At 46.2% G+C, this 18813-nt stretch overlaps 1 protein-coding gene across 1 annotated transcript in view; it reads right to left on the bottom strand.

Annotated features, from left to right (window-relative positions):
- Positions 1–13332, bottom strand: part of LOC311241631 (ankyrin repeat and BTB/POZ domain-containing protein 3-A-like) — a gene marked incomplete at both ends in the record, with an annotated part of 465210 nt that extends 451878 nt beyond the window's left edge. Inside the window, 1 exon segment of the mRNA XM_084330507.1 lies at positions 12420–13332. Coding sequence (XP_084186633.1) covers positions 12420–13332 — 913 coding nt within the window.
- Positions 13333–18813: the final 5481 nt, after the last annotated feature.

Raw genomic sequence — 18813 nt, 5'->3', positions numbered from 1 at the left:
TGTAATTGTATCAGACCAGAATGTAACCAGTCCAGAACATGTGATTTCACTCTCAGAGCGCTCATTTCAGTATGTATGCACATTTCTGTGTATGTGCACATGTGCGTATCATTTTCACAGGTTGATGTATTCTCATTGACGTGTTGTGTTGTGTGTTGGAATGGCGAGGACTCCCTGACACACAACAACGCCTGGAAGCGATGCTATATTTGCCTTTTTCTGAACACTCAAATGTGTTGATCGACCAATATTTGCACTGGTGTTAATTCCTCTGCATTGATGGCAAACAGTCGCTGCTATTTGCTGTAAGCTATGCACAACTTGTACAAATCAATGCAGGAAATAAGTGCGGCAGCGCGTGGCTTAAACTGGATGTGATGATGAAATAACACGGAAGAGAAGGAGTGCCGGTGGGCGCCGATGTGATGCAAAGGTCCGTGGTTCTCAATGTGCAGTCCGTAGACCCCCGTGGGTCCTTGAACGGGTTCCAGAGGGTCCAAATGGGGAGAAAAGTGTTATTTATTTCACTATTGTATTCATTAGAGGTTAGAGGTCAATGAGAAAATGCCATCTATTCCAATCATCGGTTTAATTTTCTCCACTGGTATCTCAGCTATACAATTATTTGACATAATCATATCCTATCTAACCACAAAACCCTCATCAGATCGGGATCTTAGACAAGAAGATCTTATTAAATCGGGGTCCACCGAGATAGGATTCTATCATGTAAAAGAGATGGGAATTTGGTTCCGCATTGCTCCACAATCCACAATGTCTGACGTTTCTCAATGCACCTCCTGAGAGCGTGAAAAGCAGTGGGTGCAGTAAAGGGGGAGGGGGGAGGGGGGAAGGGGGTGGGAGGGCACCGCTTTTGCTCTTATGAAAATACTGTGACATATTAAAGATACATCACAACCGGCTTGCCTGAGCTGGTGCTCTTCCATCTCTGCACCGGGAAAAATCGCAATCTGTTGGCTCATCTGTGGGTCCACCCCGAGCGGGAGGGTGGGTGGGAGGCAGATGATAAAACACCCGAATGGACAACAGTGGACATGCCAGCGCCATGTGGTTAATATGTGTGTCTGGCTTATTAAACCACATAGGGAAAACAAATATCCACCGGCCCCCCCCCTACCTCATCAGAGAATACACGGCAGAATGGAGCCTAGAAGAGAAATACGGTAAAGGGAGGGAGGATGGAGAGATACCCCAGCGCTAATTTAATAAACTGACTACGGCAGGGTAAGCAATTCCATTATGTTGTGTCATCTGTCCCCACGGAGCTTGGATTAGGACCTTGGGGGCAGACAAAAGGGGGCGGGGGGGGGGGGGGGGGGGGGGTAGGTCACGCCAAATGACAGATATAATCAGATACAATCAAGTCATTTTCGGGACTAAATGTTACCCCGGGCGGGTTTCGGAAGCTGATGACTGCGCTGTTTGTCTCTCGGCGGCAACATTTGTCGCACGACGACCTTCGGAGTACGTCTGATGTTGTGACCGCTCATCCGCCAAGACACTCCCCGGGTCTTAAGAAGAGTCTCTCTCGTTAGGCCCCGTCATCTCTCGCCGGTGTCTCTATACCTCTTCGACAAGCCTCCCAGGTACGCCTTCTCTAGCAGACTCCTTCCCTCTCTTCCCTCTCTGCCTGTCCCTCCTGTCACGTCTTCGTTTCGTGTGGCCACTCAGAGGAGTCCCAAGTCGGTAGGGAAGATATAGAGGTCGTGAGGTTGCCCATGATACAATAAACAGGCAGGTCATGTGAAACCCCTTGAGATTAAGATTAGATTTAATTAGATTAAACTGGACTTTGAATATGTTTTGATTCATTGCAGACATTGCAACGTAGTCATGCAGCGAGACACACACATGCGACGGGCGACACACATAGGAACATACGCATGCATCTCTCTTCGGGTCGTCCTCCTGTCCGTCTTCGTCAGGGACACGACAGCGTTAGCGATCTGTTCTGCATGTTTTTGCATTGGGTTTTATCTGGGGTTTTTTCTGGGGGGAACCCCTCACCCACATGCAAACTCCACACAGAAAGGCCCGGGAGACTGGGTAACTGGAAACCCGGCAACCTGGTGCCCAAGCGGGAATCGAACCCAGGACCTTCTTGCTGTGAGGCGACAGTGTTAACCACTACACCACCGTCCCGCCTCTATTCACCTTTATTCGTTAGTCACACCATAATGCTGTTTGTTGACCACAGTTCAGCGTTTAACACCATAGTTCCCGTCAGACCCGTCACCAAGCTCATGAACCTAGGAGTCGACCCCAGCCTGTGCAGCTGGATCCTGGACTTTCTGTCGGATCGACGCCAGGTGGTGAGGATGGGCCCTGACACCTCTGTCCCCTCTGCCCCTCAACACAGGAGCCCCCCAGGGCTGTGTCCTCCTGAACCCCCTCCTCTCCTCCCTGTACACTGTAGCCACACACAGCTCCAACATGGTCATTAAGTTTGCAGATGACACAACAGTGCCAGGCCTGATCTGCAACAACGATGAGAGACGACCTACAGGAGAGAGAGAGACCACCGACCTGGCAGCGTGAGGAGCGACCTCTCTCTCTTATCACGGATAAGAAGACCAAGGAGCTGGTCACAGACTACAGGAGAGAAGGACAGAATCTAGACCCCATTAACATGAACGGGTTAGCAGTGGAGAGAGTCAACAGCTTTAAGTTAGGGATGGGTACCGAATTCGGTACTTTTGAGGTACCGAACCGAAACACGTCGGTACTACCGAGTATCGAATCAAGTGAGAAACCGGAAAAAAAATAAAAAAAATATTTTTTATTAATTTTTTCTTTTTTTTTACTTTTTTTTTTACTTTTTTCTTTTCATGTCAACACGCACAATATATGCTTACCTAGGATTTGACTTGATTCAACAACAAAGCAGTCGGAGCAATGACAAGCCGAAAACTGTCGAAATTGTAGTTATTTGAAGTTTGGATTTTTTTTTTATGACTGAGGTAGGTAAATAAAATGTCTTGAGACTAAAGTACCGAAAAAAGGTACCGTTGGGTACCGGTATCGATTCACAGGTACCAGTACCGGTATCGGTTCAAATGTGAAAGGTACCCATCCCTTGTTCACATCACGAGAACCTCACCTGGGATCAGCGCGCTATAGCCATGTGGCGATATACAGGTGTATGTATAGCTGTATCACTGTACATAATAATACTGTAACACTGTACATACATCAGATTGCATATTTACTAAGTAGTACTAATTTATTTATATTCCATTTTAATCACTTGTACATTGTGTACATGCATATTATTACTGTTACTTTTGCACTCTTGTTAGATGCCAACTTATTTTCATTGTACTGTACTTGTGCTGCTGCATGATGACGATACATTTGAATCTAATCTAATCTAATCTAAGAAGGCCCAGCAATGCCTCCTCCACTTTAGGCGGCTAAAGAAATGCAGCATGATGGGGCCCAAGATCCTAAGGGCATTCTACAGAGGAGGCACAACCGAAAACATCCTGACTGGGTGAATCATTCACCACTGGACTGCTCCGCTCTGCCCCCCAAAGCGCTGCAGAGTCAGGCAGACAGCCCAGAGCATCAGCGGACGTGAGCTTCCCTCCATCCAGGACATATATACAAAAGACGACGTGTCAGCAAGGTCAAAGACCCCAGCCACCCCAACCACAAACTGTCAGCTGATGCAGTCTGGCAAACGATTCCGCAGCCACAAAGTCCGAACACCCCCCGTCCCCCCGTCCCCACAAGCAATCATGGTCATGGACAAAGAACATTAACAGCTGCACAGATGTAAACAGATGTACAACAACACACAAGACACATAAACAATTGACATGCACACATGCACAGTTACTGGGTCATGCCCACACGCACACTGCACACATTACACACAGTACTACACCACCCATACTGTGATCACTGTACTGTACTATATTTACAGCTATACTCTACTCCAACATTGGCTCCTGCTGCTACTTAAAGGGGACATGCAATGCATTGCTATTCCTTTCACTATTTGGGCAACTTTACACAATTCCTGTGAGTCTATGGAACACATGTGTAAAGTTTTTTTCAAAAGAAATGCGTTGTTTTGTATTTCTAATCAAGTACTCTAAAGCAGCATTTTCCCACTTCAAGATTTCAAGCTGTTTTGGGCTGGGCTCCAAAGAGATAGAGGAGGGGAATACTAATTAATTTCGCCGCGGGAGGGGGGCATAATCCCACGGGACAATGCATTGGTAACTTGTTTCAAATGACAATGTATACCCCTGTGAATATTATTGCACGGATCGGAATACGGGCGTGTGCGCGTGGGAGCGTGCGCAATGATATTTTGACAGTGATATGTGAGCCCTGTGCGCACACACATTTACACACACTCCGGCGGGCGGGGCTGGAGGTTGTGTGTAAATGCTTGTGTCCTTCTCTCTCTCTCCCTCTCTATCTCTCTCTCTCTATCTCTCTCTCTCCCTCTCTCGCTCGCTCGTTCTCTGCTGTCTCTGTCGACACCCGCTCTGTCGTTGAGCGAATTGTTGATTGTGGGCGGTGACTACAACCAGTGCCTTACTCACGTCAGCAAAACAGTCAAATCAGAATGGCTTAGTTGAGTGAGGGAGGATCTCGTGAACTCGAGACTAGACTGATGAGTCAAAATGAGAATTAGAGACACAGACCCCATTGATACAAACCCCCATTGCTAGGAAACAATGCTAAACACTGGAAAAGGCCATTTATAAGACAGGGGACCTTTAATACTATTTGTATTTCTTTCAGTACTGGACCTAAGGTTCAGTACGGCTGTGTACCGAACGAATACAACGGTATGTTAACCACTAACAATCGCCCGGCTGTTTTTTTCACAATCTAATATTGTTTTTTTTTATTTAACAAATCAATTATTCATTTCAATATAGAATATTCGTTGACAGCCCTACAAGTACAATTAGTTACTGCTCACTACATCACCCCTGAGTGGAACATGGAAAGCCAAACTTTCCCCCCACTGTACCGAAAACCCGTACCGAACCATGACTTAAAAACCGAGGTACGTACCGAACCGTGGTTTTTGTGTACCGTCACACCCCTAATTGCTTGTATATATTCTTTATCATATTATTCTCTTTTAAAAAAATTTTTTTAGCTTGTTTCATTGATGTTGTTGCTGCTGTGTGGTCGAGGGAGAGACTGAAGAACTTTCGCTCTCGTATGCTGGAAAAAGTATATACCGATGTAACAAATCTGAAATCTGAAAAATAAAGACAGTCACAGGACGGAAATTAAAGGTGCAATAGATAACATTCAGCCACTAGATGTCACACTAAATCCAAATGGACTTTATCCAAAGAGCTTCACAACTTAGCCTATGCCTCACATTCACCCATTCACTCACACATTCACGGTGGAGGCGACCATGCAAGATGCCGACCTGCTCCTCGGGAGCAGTTAGGGCTTAAGTGTCTTGCTCAAGGACACGTCGACGTGCTACCGGGAGGAGCCGGAATCGAACCGGGAACTGTCTGATTACCATGAATGAATGAATGAAAACTTTATTTAACAGATTGCAGAATGGGTACAATACAGTACGGCTCAATACACACAATTGTTAAGGGGATGCAGACCAGAGAAAGAGGTTTGTCTTGTTTACAAGACAAATGCACTGCAAATACGCACTGCTAGCTGGCCTCCCGGCCACTGCCACCACCAAGCCTCTTCAACTCATTCAGAACGCAGCGGCCCGCCTGATCTCAAACCTACCGAAGTCGGCCCATGTCACCCCACTTCTTAGGGACCTGCACTGGCTCCCCATTGCTGCACGAATCCGCTTCAAGGCCCTCGACCTGGCATACCGTGCGGCAAAGGGAACCGCTCCCGCCTACCTCCGGTCAATGGTCTCTAACTACACACCCTCAAGACCCCGACGCTCTGCATCTTCTGGCCGCCTCAGACCTACTCCTATCCGAGCTCCGGGAGGGTCATCAAGGAGAAGCCGCCTTTTCTCAGTCCTTGCCCCACAATGGTGGAATGAACTACCCACCCCAGTTAGGACGGCCGAAACCCGTCCAATCTTTCACCGTCGACTAAAGACGCACTTCCTCAACCATTATCTGAAATAAAAATTTAAACATTTAAAATACACAAAAAAATAAATGTTTAAAATTCAAATTAAAAAGGAATCTAACCCTAACTAACCTTACAGTCATGCACTTGTCGCACGCAACACTTTGATGAACATTGTTACTCAGCTGATAGGGTTGTGCCCTTCCTGATGACTTGTCGTACAGAACTTGTAAGTCGCTTTGGATAAAAGCGTTTCAGCTAAATGACTAAATGTAAATGTAAATGCACATCAGGGTCCCCCATTTTCAATTCATAGTGACATTTATGACATATACACAACAACATACATGACATCATGTAACCAGACTACCGCTCTACCTCCTGAGCCACTGTCACCCCTAATTAGAGCACCGGCATGTAATTTATCCAATCAGGTGCATTCCGTGTGGGGAAATGGGAAGTAGGGAGGGGATACATTATATGTATACAACATTAATTTTGGCCGAGCTATAGTAACTTTTCCGCACCTACTCCCGAACTGTGCATAATGTGCAGATTGCCGACGGAGTCTCTCTGGATTGTCCAGCGATCTAGGTTCATCAATCTGTGCATGCGTAGGTCGGGAGTAGGTGCCGATCGGCTTGGGATTGGTCTCTCCGTGTTCAGGAGATTCATATACAATTCTAATGGATCGTGTCTCCAGCATCCCCACGGCCGTAGCTACAACCACTTAATGTCGAGGCTCTCAGCCACATTCATTAATTGTCTCACCCCGCTCTCTCCTCCATGAGCTCAATGTAACTCGTAGGTGCAGCGGTCTATAGACGTGTTTCTCGTACGTCAGACTCAGTGCACTCGCGCATCACGGAAGCAAAAAGGAACGTATCCTGATCAGAACAACAACAGGTATAAACTACAATACATTTGCATTTGTTAGCCATGCTAGTGATCTAAAGAATCAATCAGTGCCCCAAAAGCTAGATATGTAAAAGGTGAAAGACTCACTCACAGTCATGCAGATTTGACTAAATGAAAATGACATCCAGCCATTTTCGTTTGAAACAACTTTTAGTCAGGGGAGTGCCAGGGTTTCTCCATAGAGCCCTGGGCCCTGTTTCTTGTACCTGGATAACTGAGTTAGCCGGATAACTTTAGCTGGATAACTGGGTTAGCCGGACTTTCCGGTTTCATGAACGTGGATTTTCCAAATCACCATGACAACATATCCAAAAGTTTGAGCCTGGTCGAAAGCAGAGTTCAAGTTCAAGTTAGCCTGAACTATCGCCACGCCCCCGCAAAGAAGTGACAGCCCGTTTCCTGAAACTATTCCCACAGTCTACGATCTGCATTATACCATTCTGAATTACGTTTTTGTGCTCCATTCTTCCAGAGGTCCTTTTGAAATGTAAAATAGACCCAAAATGCTGATATTAAATTCACTTTGTCCTAAATAATGCACGTTATATATACCGTGGCGACGGTGGCGCTCGCTCGTGCGATGTACACATGATGTGGTTATTTTAATTGTAACTGGGATTAAGATGTCTGATGAGATGCGCTGTTTGACGGATTTGAGAAATTGAATGAGCCGTTGACGTCACATTAATGAATGAGGATAAAGAGATAAACTTCATTCAAAACAAAGGATATTCTAAACACGGGTCTCTCGTTCATTAATGTATAAACAATGAATTTATGCCATCTGGCCCAGTGGCCCAGCGGTAGTGCTCATCCCTGCCAATCCAGCGACCGGGGTTCAAATCCCGGTGTTTCCAATATGATTTTTTTGAATATAATATTAATGATTATACGCCAAAGTAGCCTGGTTTTAAGTTAAAATATTATAAATCTACATGCATTGAGGATGTCATTCTTTATATAGCTCTCAACGTGCACCAAATTGAATTATTCCTATATTGCAAAAAGAAGGAAAAGACTAGGGTCTTGAACCCGGGTCGTCCGTGTGAAAGTCAAAAGGAGAATCCGTTACACCACAGAGAAGATAAGTAAAAGATTGACTATACATCAATCAATGGTAAGAGAGCCGTATCGTAATTCTGTATAACAGTTAACTAATAATTTTCGCTAGCAAGATCTCATTTGATTATTCAATCCAGCAGGCAAGTTTAAAGAAATATAATCTGATTGATTGAGGTAATGAGGGACTTAGAATTAGCCTATAGATAACGCATTTAACTTGTCGGCGAGGCGATTGAGCCGTATTGCAATCTGTCAATAAAGTCTTAAATCTATTAATCAATCAATGCCGTTGAGAATCAGGATCTCTGCCATCGATACGTGCTGGCTTTTCACCTAAAACGGCCGCGCGCATTTAGCCTGACTCGCAAGTCTGGCTTGAGTTAACGAGACTGAATCCACCTTTGTGAAACAGGAAAATCCCGGCTTCGAACATCGGGTTAACTGAAGCTGGATAATGGACATCTTGATCGACTTAGTTGAACCACGTACATGAAACAGGGCCCAGTGTTGTACTTGTTTAGCGCACAGTTCGCGCAGGTAGGGGGCAACTCAGTCACATGACAGTTGGTATTGCTGATTGGCTCGAACACGGTATGTTTTCAGATTCAGATTCAGATTCAGACAACTTTATTGATCCCGCGTGGGGCAATTCATATTTGCAGCTTCACCAACAAGCAACAAGAAGCAACAAAGACAAACAAACAACAAAACATCTCAACGACAACACGGAAAAAAAATAAGAGAAACACTCCATGTGATACACAATCCAGCAAGTAAAAGTAAAAACAAAGTAAAAAGTAAAAACAGACAACCAAGTGCGAAAGGCTACTTAAAATGACTACTGTCTGTGTTTAAAAGTCTGATAGCCCGGGGGACAAAAGATTTGGCGTAGCGGTTGGTCCTACTTGGTGGGACGTCATAACGGCGGCCAGAAGGCAACAGTGAAAACCGCTGAGACAGAGCATGGAGGGGTTGGTTAGTGATGCTCGTCCCCTTCTTGACCACCTGGTCCGTCCAGAGAGAACATAGGTCTCTCTGTTTTACTCCAATTATTTTGGAGCACACTTTCACTATGTACTGTAGGCTGTTCCTATCTTTAATAGACAGGCCACTGAACCAGCAGATAAAAGAAAAAGTTAGGAGGCTTTCAATAAAAGAACTATAAAAAGTGCTCAGGATCTTCACGCTAACATTAAAAGAGTTCAGCTTTCTCAGCAGGTAGATCCTCTGCTGACCTTTTTTAACAACACGTCTATAGACACGTTTCTTCTTGTTTATAAACATACTGTGTTTGAGCCAATCAGCAATACCTGCAGAATCACATGACTAGAGTTGCGGGCCCTACCTGATAAAAAAATCGTCTCAGGGGGTCTATGGGAAAACCATGGCACTCCCCTGACTAAAGGTTGTTTCAAATGGATGTAATCAGCATGGCTGCGAGTGAGAGTCTTTCATATTTTACATAGCTTTCTTTGGCAGGGGTTGATTGTTTAGATCAGTAGCATTGTTAACAAATGCAAATATACTGTAGTCTGATGTCGACGAGAAGCCTGTCTACAGCATCCCATACGGAAAGGATGAATAGGTCTACCAAAAAATAATATATGGTAATATGGAAGTAAATCCACATATATGATTCTTACTAGGGATGCTCGATATTGGCTTTTTTACCGATACCGATATAGTCCAACTCTTAATTTCTGATACCAATATCAACCGATACCGATATATGCAGGGTTTCCCCCCCAAAAAACGGAATAATTTCAGGTAATTAACATTACATATCTCTTGTTGTGGAATTAACACAACATTATGCATACTTTTGACAATAAATTAAATCAGAATTTGTTCTTACTTGCTTGCCTGGGTAAATAAAGGTTCTATAAATGTAAAAAAAAATAAATAAAAAAAATAAAAAAAAAATAAAAATTGAAAACCGATTTTCCGATATCACATTTTAATGCCGATATCGGCAGATAATATCGGTAGGCCGATAATATCGGACATCCCTAATTCTTACAATGATTTCTTTTTTAATCTGACACACAGTATATGTCTGGACAACCAGTAATCTAGCATTTAATAATTGTACATAGATGAAATTAGTAAGGGAATGATTGAAACTGAAGGTTGAAACTGTGTGTCTCCTAAAACGTTCTGATGGCAGGACTAACAGCGTGCTTCTTACCACCATTTTCCATAGGGGATGTTAAACTGCTTGTATGGCATTCGGATGCAATAGCAGCAACATTCTCAAGGCCTGGCCTGCCGTGCCAACCACCAGGTTTCCGTGACCCTTCGAAATAAATTTCACGAACCCCTCGGGGGGTTCCAGCCCTCAGGTTGAGAACCGCTGAGTTAGACGTCTATATACGACGTTATGCAACGTCACTTCTTCAGCGTGTCTAAACCGTGCCCCGTGTCTACAGTGACCTGGAAGTGTCACTTTATCAAAACCGTGGAGCCTAATTATTCAACGCATTACTCACACAGTGTGGTCAAATCCCTGCAATTTAGCTTTGTATGCCGGTGAGCAGCTGCATGGTGGTGGGTGTTGGTTTGACCTGCTTCCTGTGGATTACGGAGAAGCAACCTGTTATGAATGTCAGTCCCGAACTGATATAACAAAACAGTCTGTTATCCAATGTAATAAAAAAAAGTCAACCAACGAACTCGATTCTTGTACCGGATCTCCTCTCTGGTAAACAAGAATACCCTGAAGACTCTGGCAGGAGCACTCATTTGGGTACTACGACTATGCGTGCACCTCATGGTACCAAAGCACCTCAAAGGCACTAAAAACCAAATTACAAACGTCTCAAAACAAACTAGTCAGACTACTGCTTGACCTGACTCCTAGAACCCACCTCACCCCTGCACACTTTGCCAACCTAGGATGGCTTAGAGTAGACGACAGAGTACAGCAACTTGCAATGGGCCTGGTCTACAAGATACACTACACGACCAAGGTACCCATGTACATGTCAAAATACTTCCCAAAGGTCAGTGAATACCACGACCACAACACCAGAGGGAGCTCCACAAATCATGTTAAACCCAGATTCGGCTCAAACAAGGGACTAAACACGTTTTGCAATTATGCCACATCAATGTGGAACGCCCTACCCAAAGCTGTAAAGGAATGTGGATCACTACCCACTTTCAAAACCTCTCTCAAGGGACACCTACGGGAGACTGCAATTCAACACTGGCCCCTGTAAATATCCTAACCCAACCCCCTCCAATGTACAGTAAATTACCTAGTATGGTTTTGTCAATATTCCAATGTACAATTTTGCTTGTTTGTACAGTGCCCCCCCCCCCCCCCCCCAATGTACAGTTTTGCTTGTTTATACAGTGTCCCCCCCCCCCCCCCCCCAACCACCTCCAATGTAAATTACCCAGTATGGTTGTCAATATCCCAATGTACACAACCCCACCCAACCTCCTCCAATGTACAGTTTCTACGTCAAATGTATATACTCCCTTTTCTGGACTCTATTTGTATCACAAACAGTACTGTATTTGCAAATCTGGTATGTCATAAATGTATAGATGTAGCAGTACTGTCTATCTGTATGTCATGTATGTCATTATGTTATGATGAATTGAAAATGGGGGACCCAGATGTAAACAAGACGAAAGACTTTCTCTGGTCTGCATCCCCTTAACAATTGTGTGTATTGAGCCGTACTGTATTGTACTGTACCCATTCTGCAATCTGTTAATAAAGTTTTCAATCAATCAATCAATCAAACACACACACACACACAGAGAGAGAGAGAGAGAGAGAGAGAGAGAGAGAGAGAGAGAGAGAGAGAGAGAGAGAGAGACTGACGGACAGATACACACATACTGTACACACACACCACACGTGACAGTGTCTGGGTAGATCAGAAACTGTAATTTGACATTCTTGTCCCAGATTTAAATCTGAGCACACAATAGCTTCAAAGAAACAGAAGTTGGAACATGTTTGCTGCACATTTCAGTCATAAATACGATTTTGCCCGTTGTGCCCTAGAGGCTTGATAACCAAGATAAGCAGAGTGTCTGTTACCGAGGTGGGCCGCCTGGGGGTGATGATACATAATATTCAAGACTCTGGCAAGCCTTTCTGTAATTATACGAAGAAGAAAGGTGTGTTACTCCCCAACATAATTATCCAATTATGGCCATATTACTTTGGCAAAGTGGGTTAACACCAAAGTAGCGCTTTCCCATGCAGACACTGTCACCTGAGTCTGTAAAACCACGCTCATTGCGGCTGTTTACCATTATTAGGCCGGGGTCACAACTCACAATATGCGTATTTAATGTGTTACAATAATGTATAATAGATAAATAAGACAAATGATTGAGGGTCTTCTCACCACTTGCATTCTTCCCACATACGAGGTGCTGACACGGCTGCAGCAGACCCCATATCTCCGAGTCGTTGTTGATGGCCTGCTCCATGGACTCGAGCGTAAAGGTGGGCACCCCGTTGTCCCCCCTCTCCAGGAGCGCGCCGCGCCGCACCCGGCTGAAGATCTCCCTGAACAGGAGCTCCACGCAGGCGGCCAGGTAGATCGCGGCGTGCTCGTGGACCCGGAGGGCCACTCGACTCTCCACCATCCACTTGAAGAACTTCCCCACGGAGAGGACCAGCCCGCAGCGCGCCGACTTGCCGCGGCTGAACTTATTGTTGTCCCCGGTGCTCGTCATGTTGTACAGCGACAGGGCGCCCAGGGCCGCGGTGATGCAGTTGACCGAGAGGGTCCACGACAGGACCACCTTGATGGCGCTCTGGATCTCGTGCTTGGTGCACTTGGCGTAGCGCAGACTCAGCCGCTGCGCCTCCCGGGCGATCCTCAGCAGCGCGCGGCCGATCAGAGCCGAGAGCCGGGCCAGGACCTCCCGCGACGGGGCGCCCATCATCAGCACCAGGTCCTCCTCTCGCCTCAGTGCGCCCTCCACCTCGCCGAGGCTCCATGGCACGTCCTCCCCGAGCTCGTGGAGCCGGGCGCACTGACCGCCACCCGGGCAATTATCCGACGGCTCCGTGTCCTCCACCAGGACGGTGTTGACCGTGTCCAAGCTGTTCTGCCGGCTGTGCATGGATTCCGTCAGATGCCAGCCGTTGCCCCCGTGCGAGAAGGACGGGTGCGTGTGCGTGTGCGTGTCGGAGGAGCAACACAGCGACACGCTGGACGACCTGACCGAGTCCGCGGCTCCACCATAACCGGAGTCAAGCGTTAAATCCTCCAGCGTTCTCACCACCGTCTTACCATTGCCTCCTGCCATGACTGCACTGCATACTGTAGTGTGTATGTCTGCGTCTTCTTCGATTAAAGCCACAAAGTCGTCGGATCGTGCACTGCCGCGAAGGTATCCTCCAGTGCAAATGATTTAAATAATAGCGAGTGCCTACTTCCCTCCTTCTTGAAGTGACTGGATAACTGGTATTGCCTACAACTTCGTGCGTATTAACCCGAGAGGGAGCTCCAACCCACACAAGCCGCCACTGCATCAGAGTGTGGAGCTCTCTCTCAGGGGGAGGAGGGGGCTCAGTCTGATCACCACCGTGGGCTGAAGGAAGCCAATGCGCAGCTCTTTTGACAGACAATCAATAATAATGTTACCTCTACTCCAAGCATGCATGGCTACCTGATGATGATGGCGAAATGGGGAAATAATTAAATAAATAAACAGATCGAAGCAGAAATCTGCACTGTAGTCTCTATACTCCACCTCGTTTATAGTATTGAGTGTTCTTCATACTATGATTATTATATCGGAATGTGGGAACCTGACTCAGCCCAGACTGATTAGGTTCATGTGCATTGAGGGTCATTGTTTGTCAAGACACACCCATATGGACCAACATCTCTACGTCATCGTCATCATCATCATCATCATCATCATCATACGCCCCCCCCCCCTCTTCTCTCTCCCTTATCAGTCACAATGAAACGAGGGGGCCCGTGACGTGAGACAGCCCACCATGAGAACCAGGGATGGGACCAAAGCCCTATAACTGAATTGTGGACTAATTCCCTTGTGTGTGTGTGTGTGTGTGTCCCCGCCATTGAATTTCACCAAATCAATTCAATTGATTCCATTCCACCCTGTTTAAACATGTTTGAAGTTCTCCTTCATATTTAATTGCCATTTCAACTTAATATTCCTGGATTTGACTAAATGCACAGACTTTGAATTGACAAGCTCTGTCATGAACACAAACAGATTCCTCACCATCCCTGAATGATAAACAAACAAATAAAGTATACAGACCTTCACCAATTCTTAACAATCTCCCCACGTTGCCATTACGTTCACAGACAACATTTTAGCAGATAGATTGAAAAAAAAATTGAGCTTTTTGCCAGTCTCAAGAGACCCATACAGTGACCGTAAAGCCATGCATCAGCAATGGTGATACTATACTCACACCTCAGACTCATGGCCGTAGCCAGCTATGAGGTCACCGAGGTCCGGACCTCGGTAACTATTTGTAACTATTAAAAAAAAAAAAAAAATTATATAATTTTATTTTTTTTATAAAAAAAATTATAATTTTTTTTTTTTGGTCAACGACCGGCCCACTACTAGGCTGAGACATCGGCCCATTGGTACTGACTGACACTGGGCTGGCCCAATCACATCTCTTACTAAGCACCCCCCCGCCAGTCGTGCAGGTATATGACTGTGTTACCTTTTTCTGTGTTAACTCGAACCTTAGTAAGAGTACAGGAGAGTGTTATCTTCACTCTAGGGCCGAAGTGGTCATGTACAGTCACGTAATTATTAACGTACTGTCCGGACTCCGGGGTAATTCCCTCTTGATGTGTGGTGGTGACAATAAACCACTGGAAACCGTTATCTTCAGGACTGTGCATTTATTTCCATTATATTCTTCATATCATGCTGTTGACTAACGTTACATATCTCACAACAAGCTACCTGCTTCTGTTGTTCTTCCTGTGTACACACTGTCTCATCACATATTCGCTCCTTGCGTAGCTGACCTGTATGCGTGGGTGCCTCCCTCTTAAAGGAACAGACCATAATCTTATAACACTACCCCCACTCTGGATGGCAATTAACAATTAAATATAATAACATTCCAGCACCCCTATGACTACACACAAAATATCCTAAACAGATTACATAGACTTTTTTTCTTTTTGAACACCCCTTGAGTCTCTGGAGTCCTTTAGGGTCACAATGCCCAAGAACATCTCCCCTTGACGGAGTAACAGTCCATAAGAAACAGTCCATAGGAAACAGTCCATTATAATCCTTAAGATAGTTGTTTCCCTTGAGAACAGGGTGAAATTGTGGAAGGTAGTGCAGTGTTAGGAATTTAAACAGTCCACCTCCTTTCAGTGCTTCTGAGGTTCCAACACACTCTGAAAAAGAAGCATGAAACACACCTACAACGCAACGAATACAGCCCCAATATAACCACAGCTCTAACTCAATATTAAAGGCAACCTCCCAGTATCCTCTCTAGCTTCTAACTGAGTAAAACACCTGCTTCACCTGTTCACCCCAAAATAATTGTATGGTCTCACTTTTCTCACCGTAAACAAGATCACCACCAAAGTAAACTTACTCATGATGCCACAGTGCCTCAAGTGTTTTTCTTTAACCAAAACAATACAAAGTCTTTCAAACAACAAACTCCTTTCAACAATTTTTTCTTTAAACAGGAGTAATATAACTTTTTTTTTTAGTAAGTCACCCACTCTCCATATTTATCTGGAGGTCTCCTGGTCCTGCTAGACCTGCCCCTGGATGTTTGGCACTGAGTGGAGTCCATAACCGTTGCTTTTTGAGTACGTTGCACTGCACTACCCCCACTAGCATGAACCTCCTCTGTACTCGAGGAGACTTGGGCTGTGTGTGGCGAAGAGGGGAAAGCAACAGGGCTCAAGGGAATGTCTGTAGATGACTCTGCTTCCTGTCCACTATCACTCCCCGCCGCCGTATCCGGAAACAGATTAGCCAGGAACAGATCAGAGTCGATGAGGCTGGTATCTGGAATGGGTGGTAGAACCTCAGCAGGGTTCCAGACTTGTGCTTGTTCGATGACCCAGACATTATCCAACAGGGTACGGGAGTGGTATGGTTTGAGTTTGTCATGGTGCACTACTTTGACTTTTGCCTTAGGCCCCTTTTTGATGCGGTACACCAAGTCGTCCAGTTGGCCTAGGACAAAGTATGGCCCCTCGTATGATGGCAAGAATTTCCTCACCTTATCTCTTACTCTCTTGGTGCCTTTTACTAGGTGCCAGACAGCATCACCTGTGTGGTACAGAGTGCGGCAAACATTCTTGTCATATTGCTTTTTGGTCCGTTCCACAGACTGACCTAGGGCATCTCTGGCGATCTGGTGAGCAAGCTCCAGCCTTTCACGGAGCTGAGTGACATACTGTGGAGGAGTCTGGGCACTTTCATGGCCGGGTGGCAGACCAGCCACCAGGTCAATTGGCTCAGTCACTTCCCGCCCAAACAACATCATGTTGGGGGTAAACCCAGTGGAGCTGTGCTTTGTTGCCCTATAGGCCATTACAGCATAGGGAATCATGATATCCCAATCCCAGTGGCAGCGTTCAGCTGTTGTGGCTAAGATATTTTGCAGAGTGGCATTGAAACGTTCAACCTGCCCATCAGACTGTGGCCTGAAAGAAGTGGTGCGCGTCTTCTCTATTCCAAGTAGTTCACAAATTTTCTGAAACACTTGTGATTCAAAATTGGTGCCCTTGTCACTGTGCAAAGTCTGAGGTGCTCCAAAACGACATACCCATTCAGAGGTGAATACTTCAGCGACAGTTACAGCCTGCTCATCTGGTAGGGGATAGGCTTCCACCCATTTGCTGAAGTAGTCTTGAACTACTAACACATAGCGACTATGACGATCAGTCTCGTTGAGGGGGCCCATTATATCCAGAGCCACTCGCTCCATAGGTGCTCCAACGCGGACAGTGCCCATGGGGGCCTGGGGTGTCTTAGAGGGCCTGGCTCTGGCAGCACAGCTAGCGCATGTGCGGCACCACAGCGTGACATCTTCTCTCATACGATACCAGTAGTATCTTGTCTGCAGACGGGTGAGAGTCCGATCCACTCCAAAATGACCCCCCACAGGACCATCATGCATTTGTCTCAGGACATCTGACTGGTACATACGAGGTAGTATTATCTGAGGGTAGAATATGGTTTCCTCTGCACAATAGAAACGTCGCACCAGAATACCTTCTTTGAAATACAGTCTTTTCCACTGACTCCAATATGTTTTGGTGGCCGGGCTATGAGGTGAGATCTCCGCCCATGAGGGACGTTCTGTTCCCTGTTCCAGCGCTTTCCTGATGGGAGTGATATCAGGGTCAGCTATCTGAGCCTCCCTCAGCTGCTCAACGGTCCAACCGTGGAATAATTGCGCCTCTGTAGTCTCTGTGAGAAGAATCCTTTCTTCAGTTTGTGAATTTCCATCAGACCTTAAGTCCTCCACACCTGTGCTTCCCATTCCAGGGGATGGGGAGTCCACTACCCCCACTAAGCTCAACTCTATGGGATGAGCTTCAGTAGTTCCTGCTGTCACACTACCGCCCAGGTCACACTGCACAGCCTGATGTCTTGACTTTTCCATGTTCAACAACGGGTCTGGCACTTTGCAAGGGCAGAACTGACGACAAGGCCTTCTAGACAGAACATCGGCATTGCAGTGCTGCCGTCCTGGGCGATGGATCACCTTGAAGTTGTATTCACCAAGCTTCTCAAGCCATCTGGCTAACTGTCCCTCAGGCTCCTTCATCCGTATTAGCCAGCGGAGGCTACTATGATCCGTGCGGACGGTGAAAGATCTTCCCAGCAGGTACTGGCGGAAGTGTGATGTGAATTCCACCACGGCTAGCAACTCCCTCCGTGTGGTACAGTAGTTTTGTTCAGTCTGGGAGAGTCTTCTACTGCCATATGCCAGCACACGCTCCTCACCGTCCTGCATCTGAGAAAGGACAGCTCCGATTCCAGTGTCACAAGCATCTGTGTCTAGAATGAGGTCCCCGGTATCAAGGGGGTAGCCAAGGACAGGTGCAGTGGTAAGTAGTTGCTTTAGTTTATCAAATGCCTCCTGGCATTCCTGTGTCCAGTGGAAACGGGCATACTTTTTGGTCAGGGCATGTAGAGGTTGAGCGACAGCAGCAAAGTCTTTTACAAAACGTCTGTAGTATGACGCGAGGCCTACAAACTGGCGGACCTCACTGACGTCGGATGGTGTAGGCCACTCTCTGACTTTCTGGACTTTCTGTGAGTCGGTAGCGACCCCCTGCTCGGAGACGATGTGCCCGAGGTAGGCTACTTGCCGTTGGAACAGGCAACACTTTGCTGGTTTCAATTTCAACTTGGCTTGGCGCAGTCGGTCAAACACCTGGGATAGCCGCTGCAGCATTTCTGGTACATCTTTTCCCAGTGTAATGATGTCATCTAAGTATACTAAGCAGGTCTCCCATTGCATGCCAGCAAGGACGCGGTCCATTAGACGTTGAAACGTTGCTGGGGCGTTACATAGCCCAAACGGCATGACATTCCACTCAAAGAGCCCCTTCCTGCTGCAGAATGCTGAGGCCTTGCGTGCTCTGGGGGTTAGTTCCACCTGCCAATAGCCAGATGCAAGGTCCAGAGTGCTGAACCATTTGGCGCTGGATAAGGTGTCCAGAGTATCTTGAATACGAGGTAATGGGTACGCATCTTTAATGGTACAGTCATTCAAAGCCCTGTAGTCCA

Source organism: Notolepis coatsorum (genome assembly GCF_963971535.1).
Source record: "Notolepis coatsorum genome assembly, chromosome: 15".
Taxonomy (NCBI): Eukaryota; Metazoa; Chordata; class Actinopteri; order Aulopiformes; family Paralepididae; genus Notolepis; species Notolepis coatsorum.
Note: the sequence above shows the minus strand (reverse complement) of the source record. Positions and strands in the feature narration are given on the sequence as shown.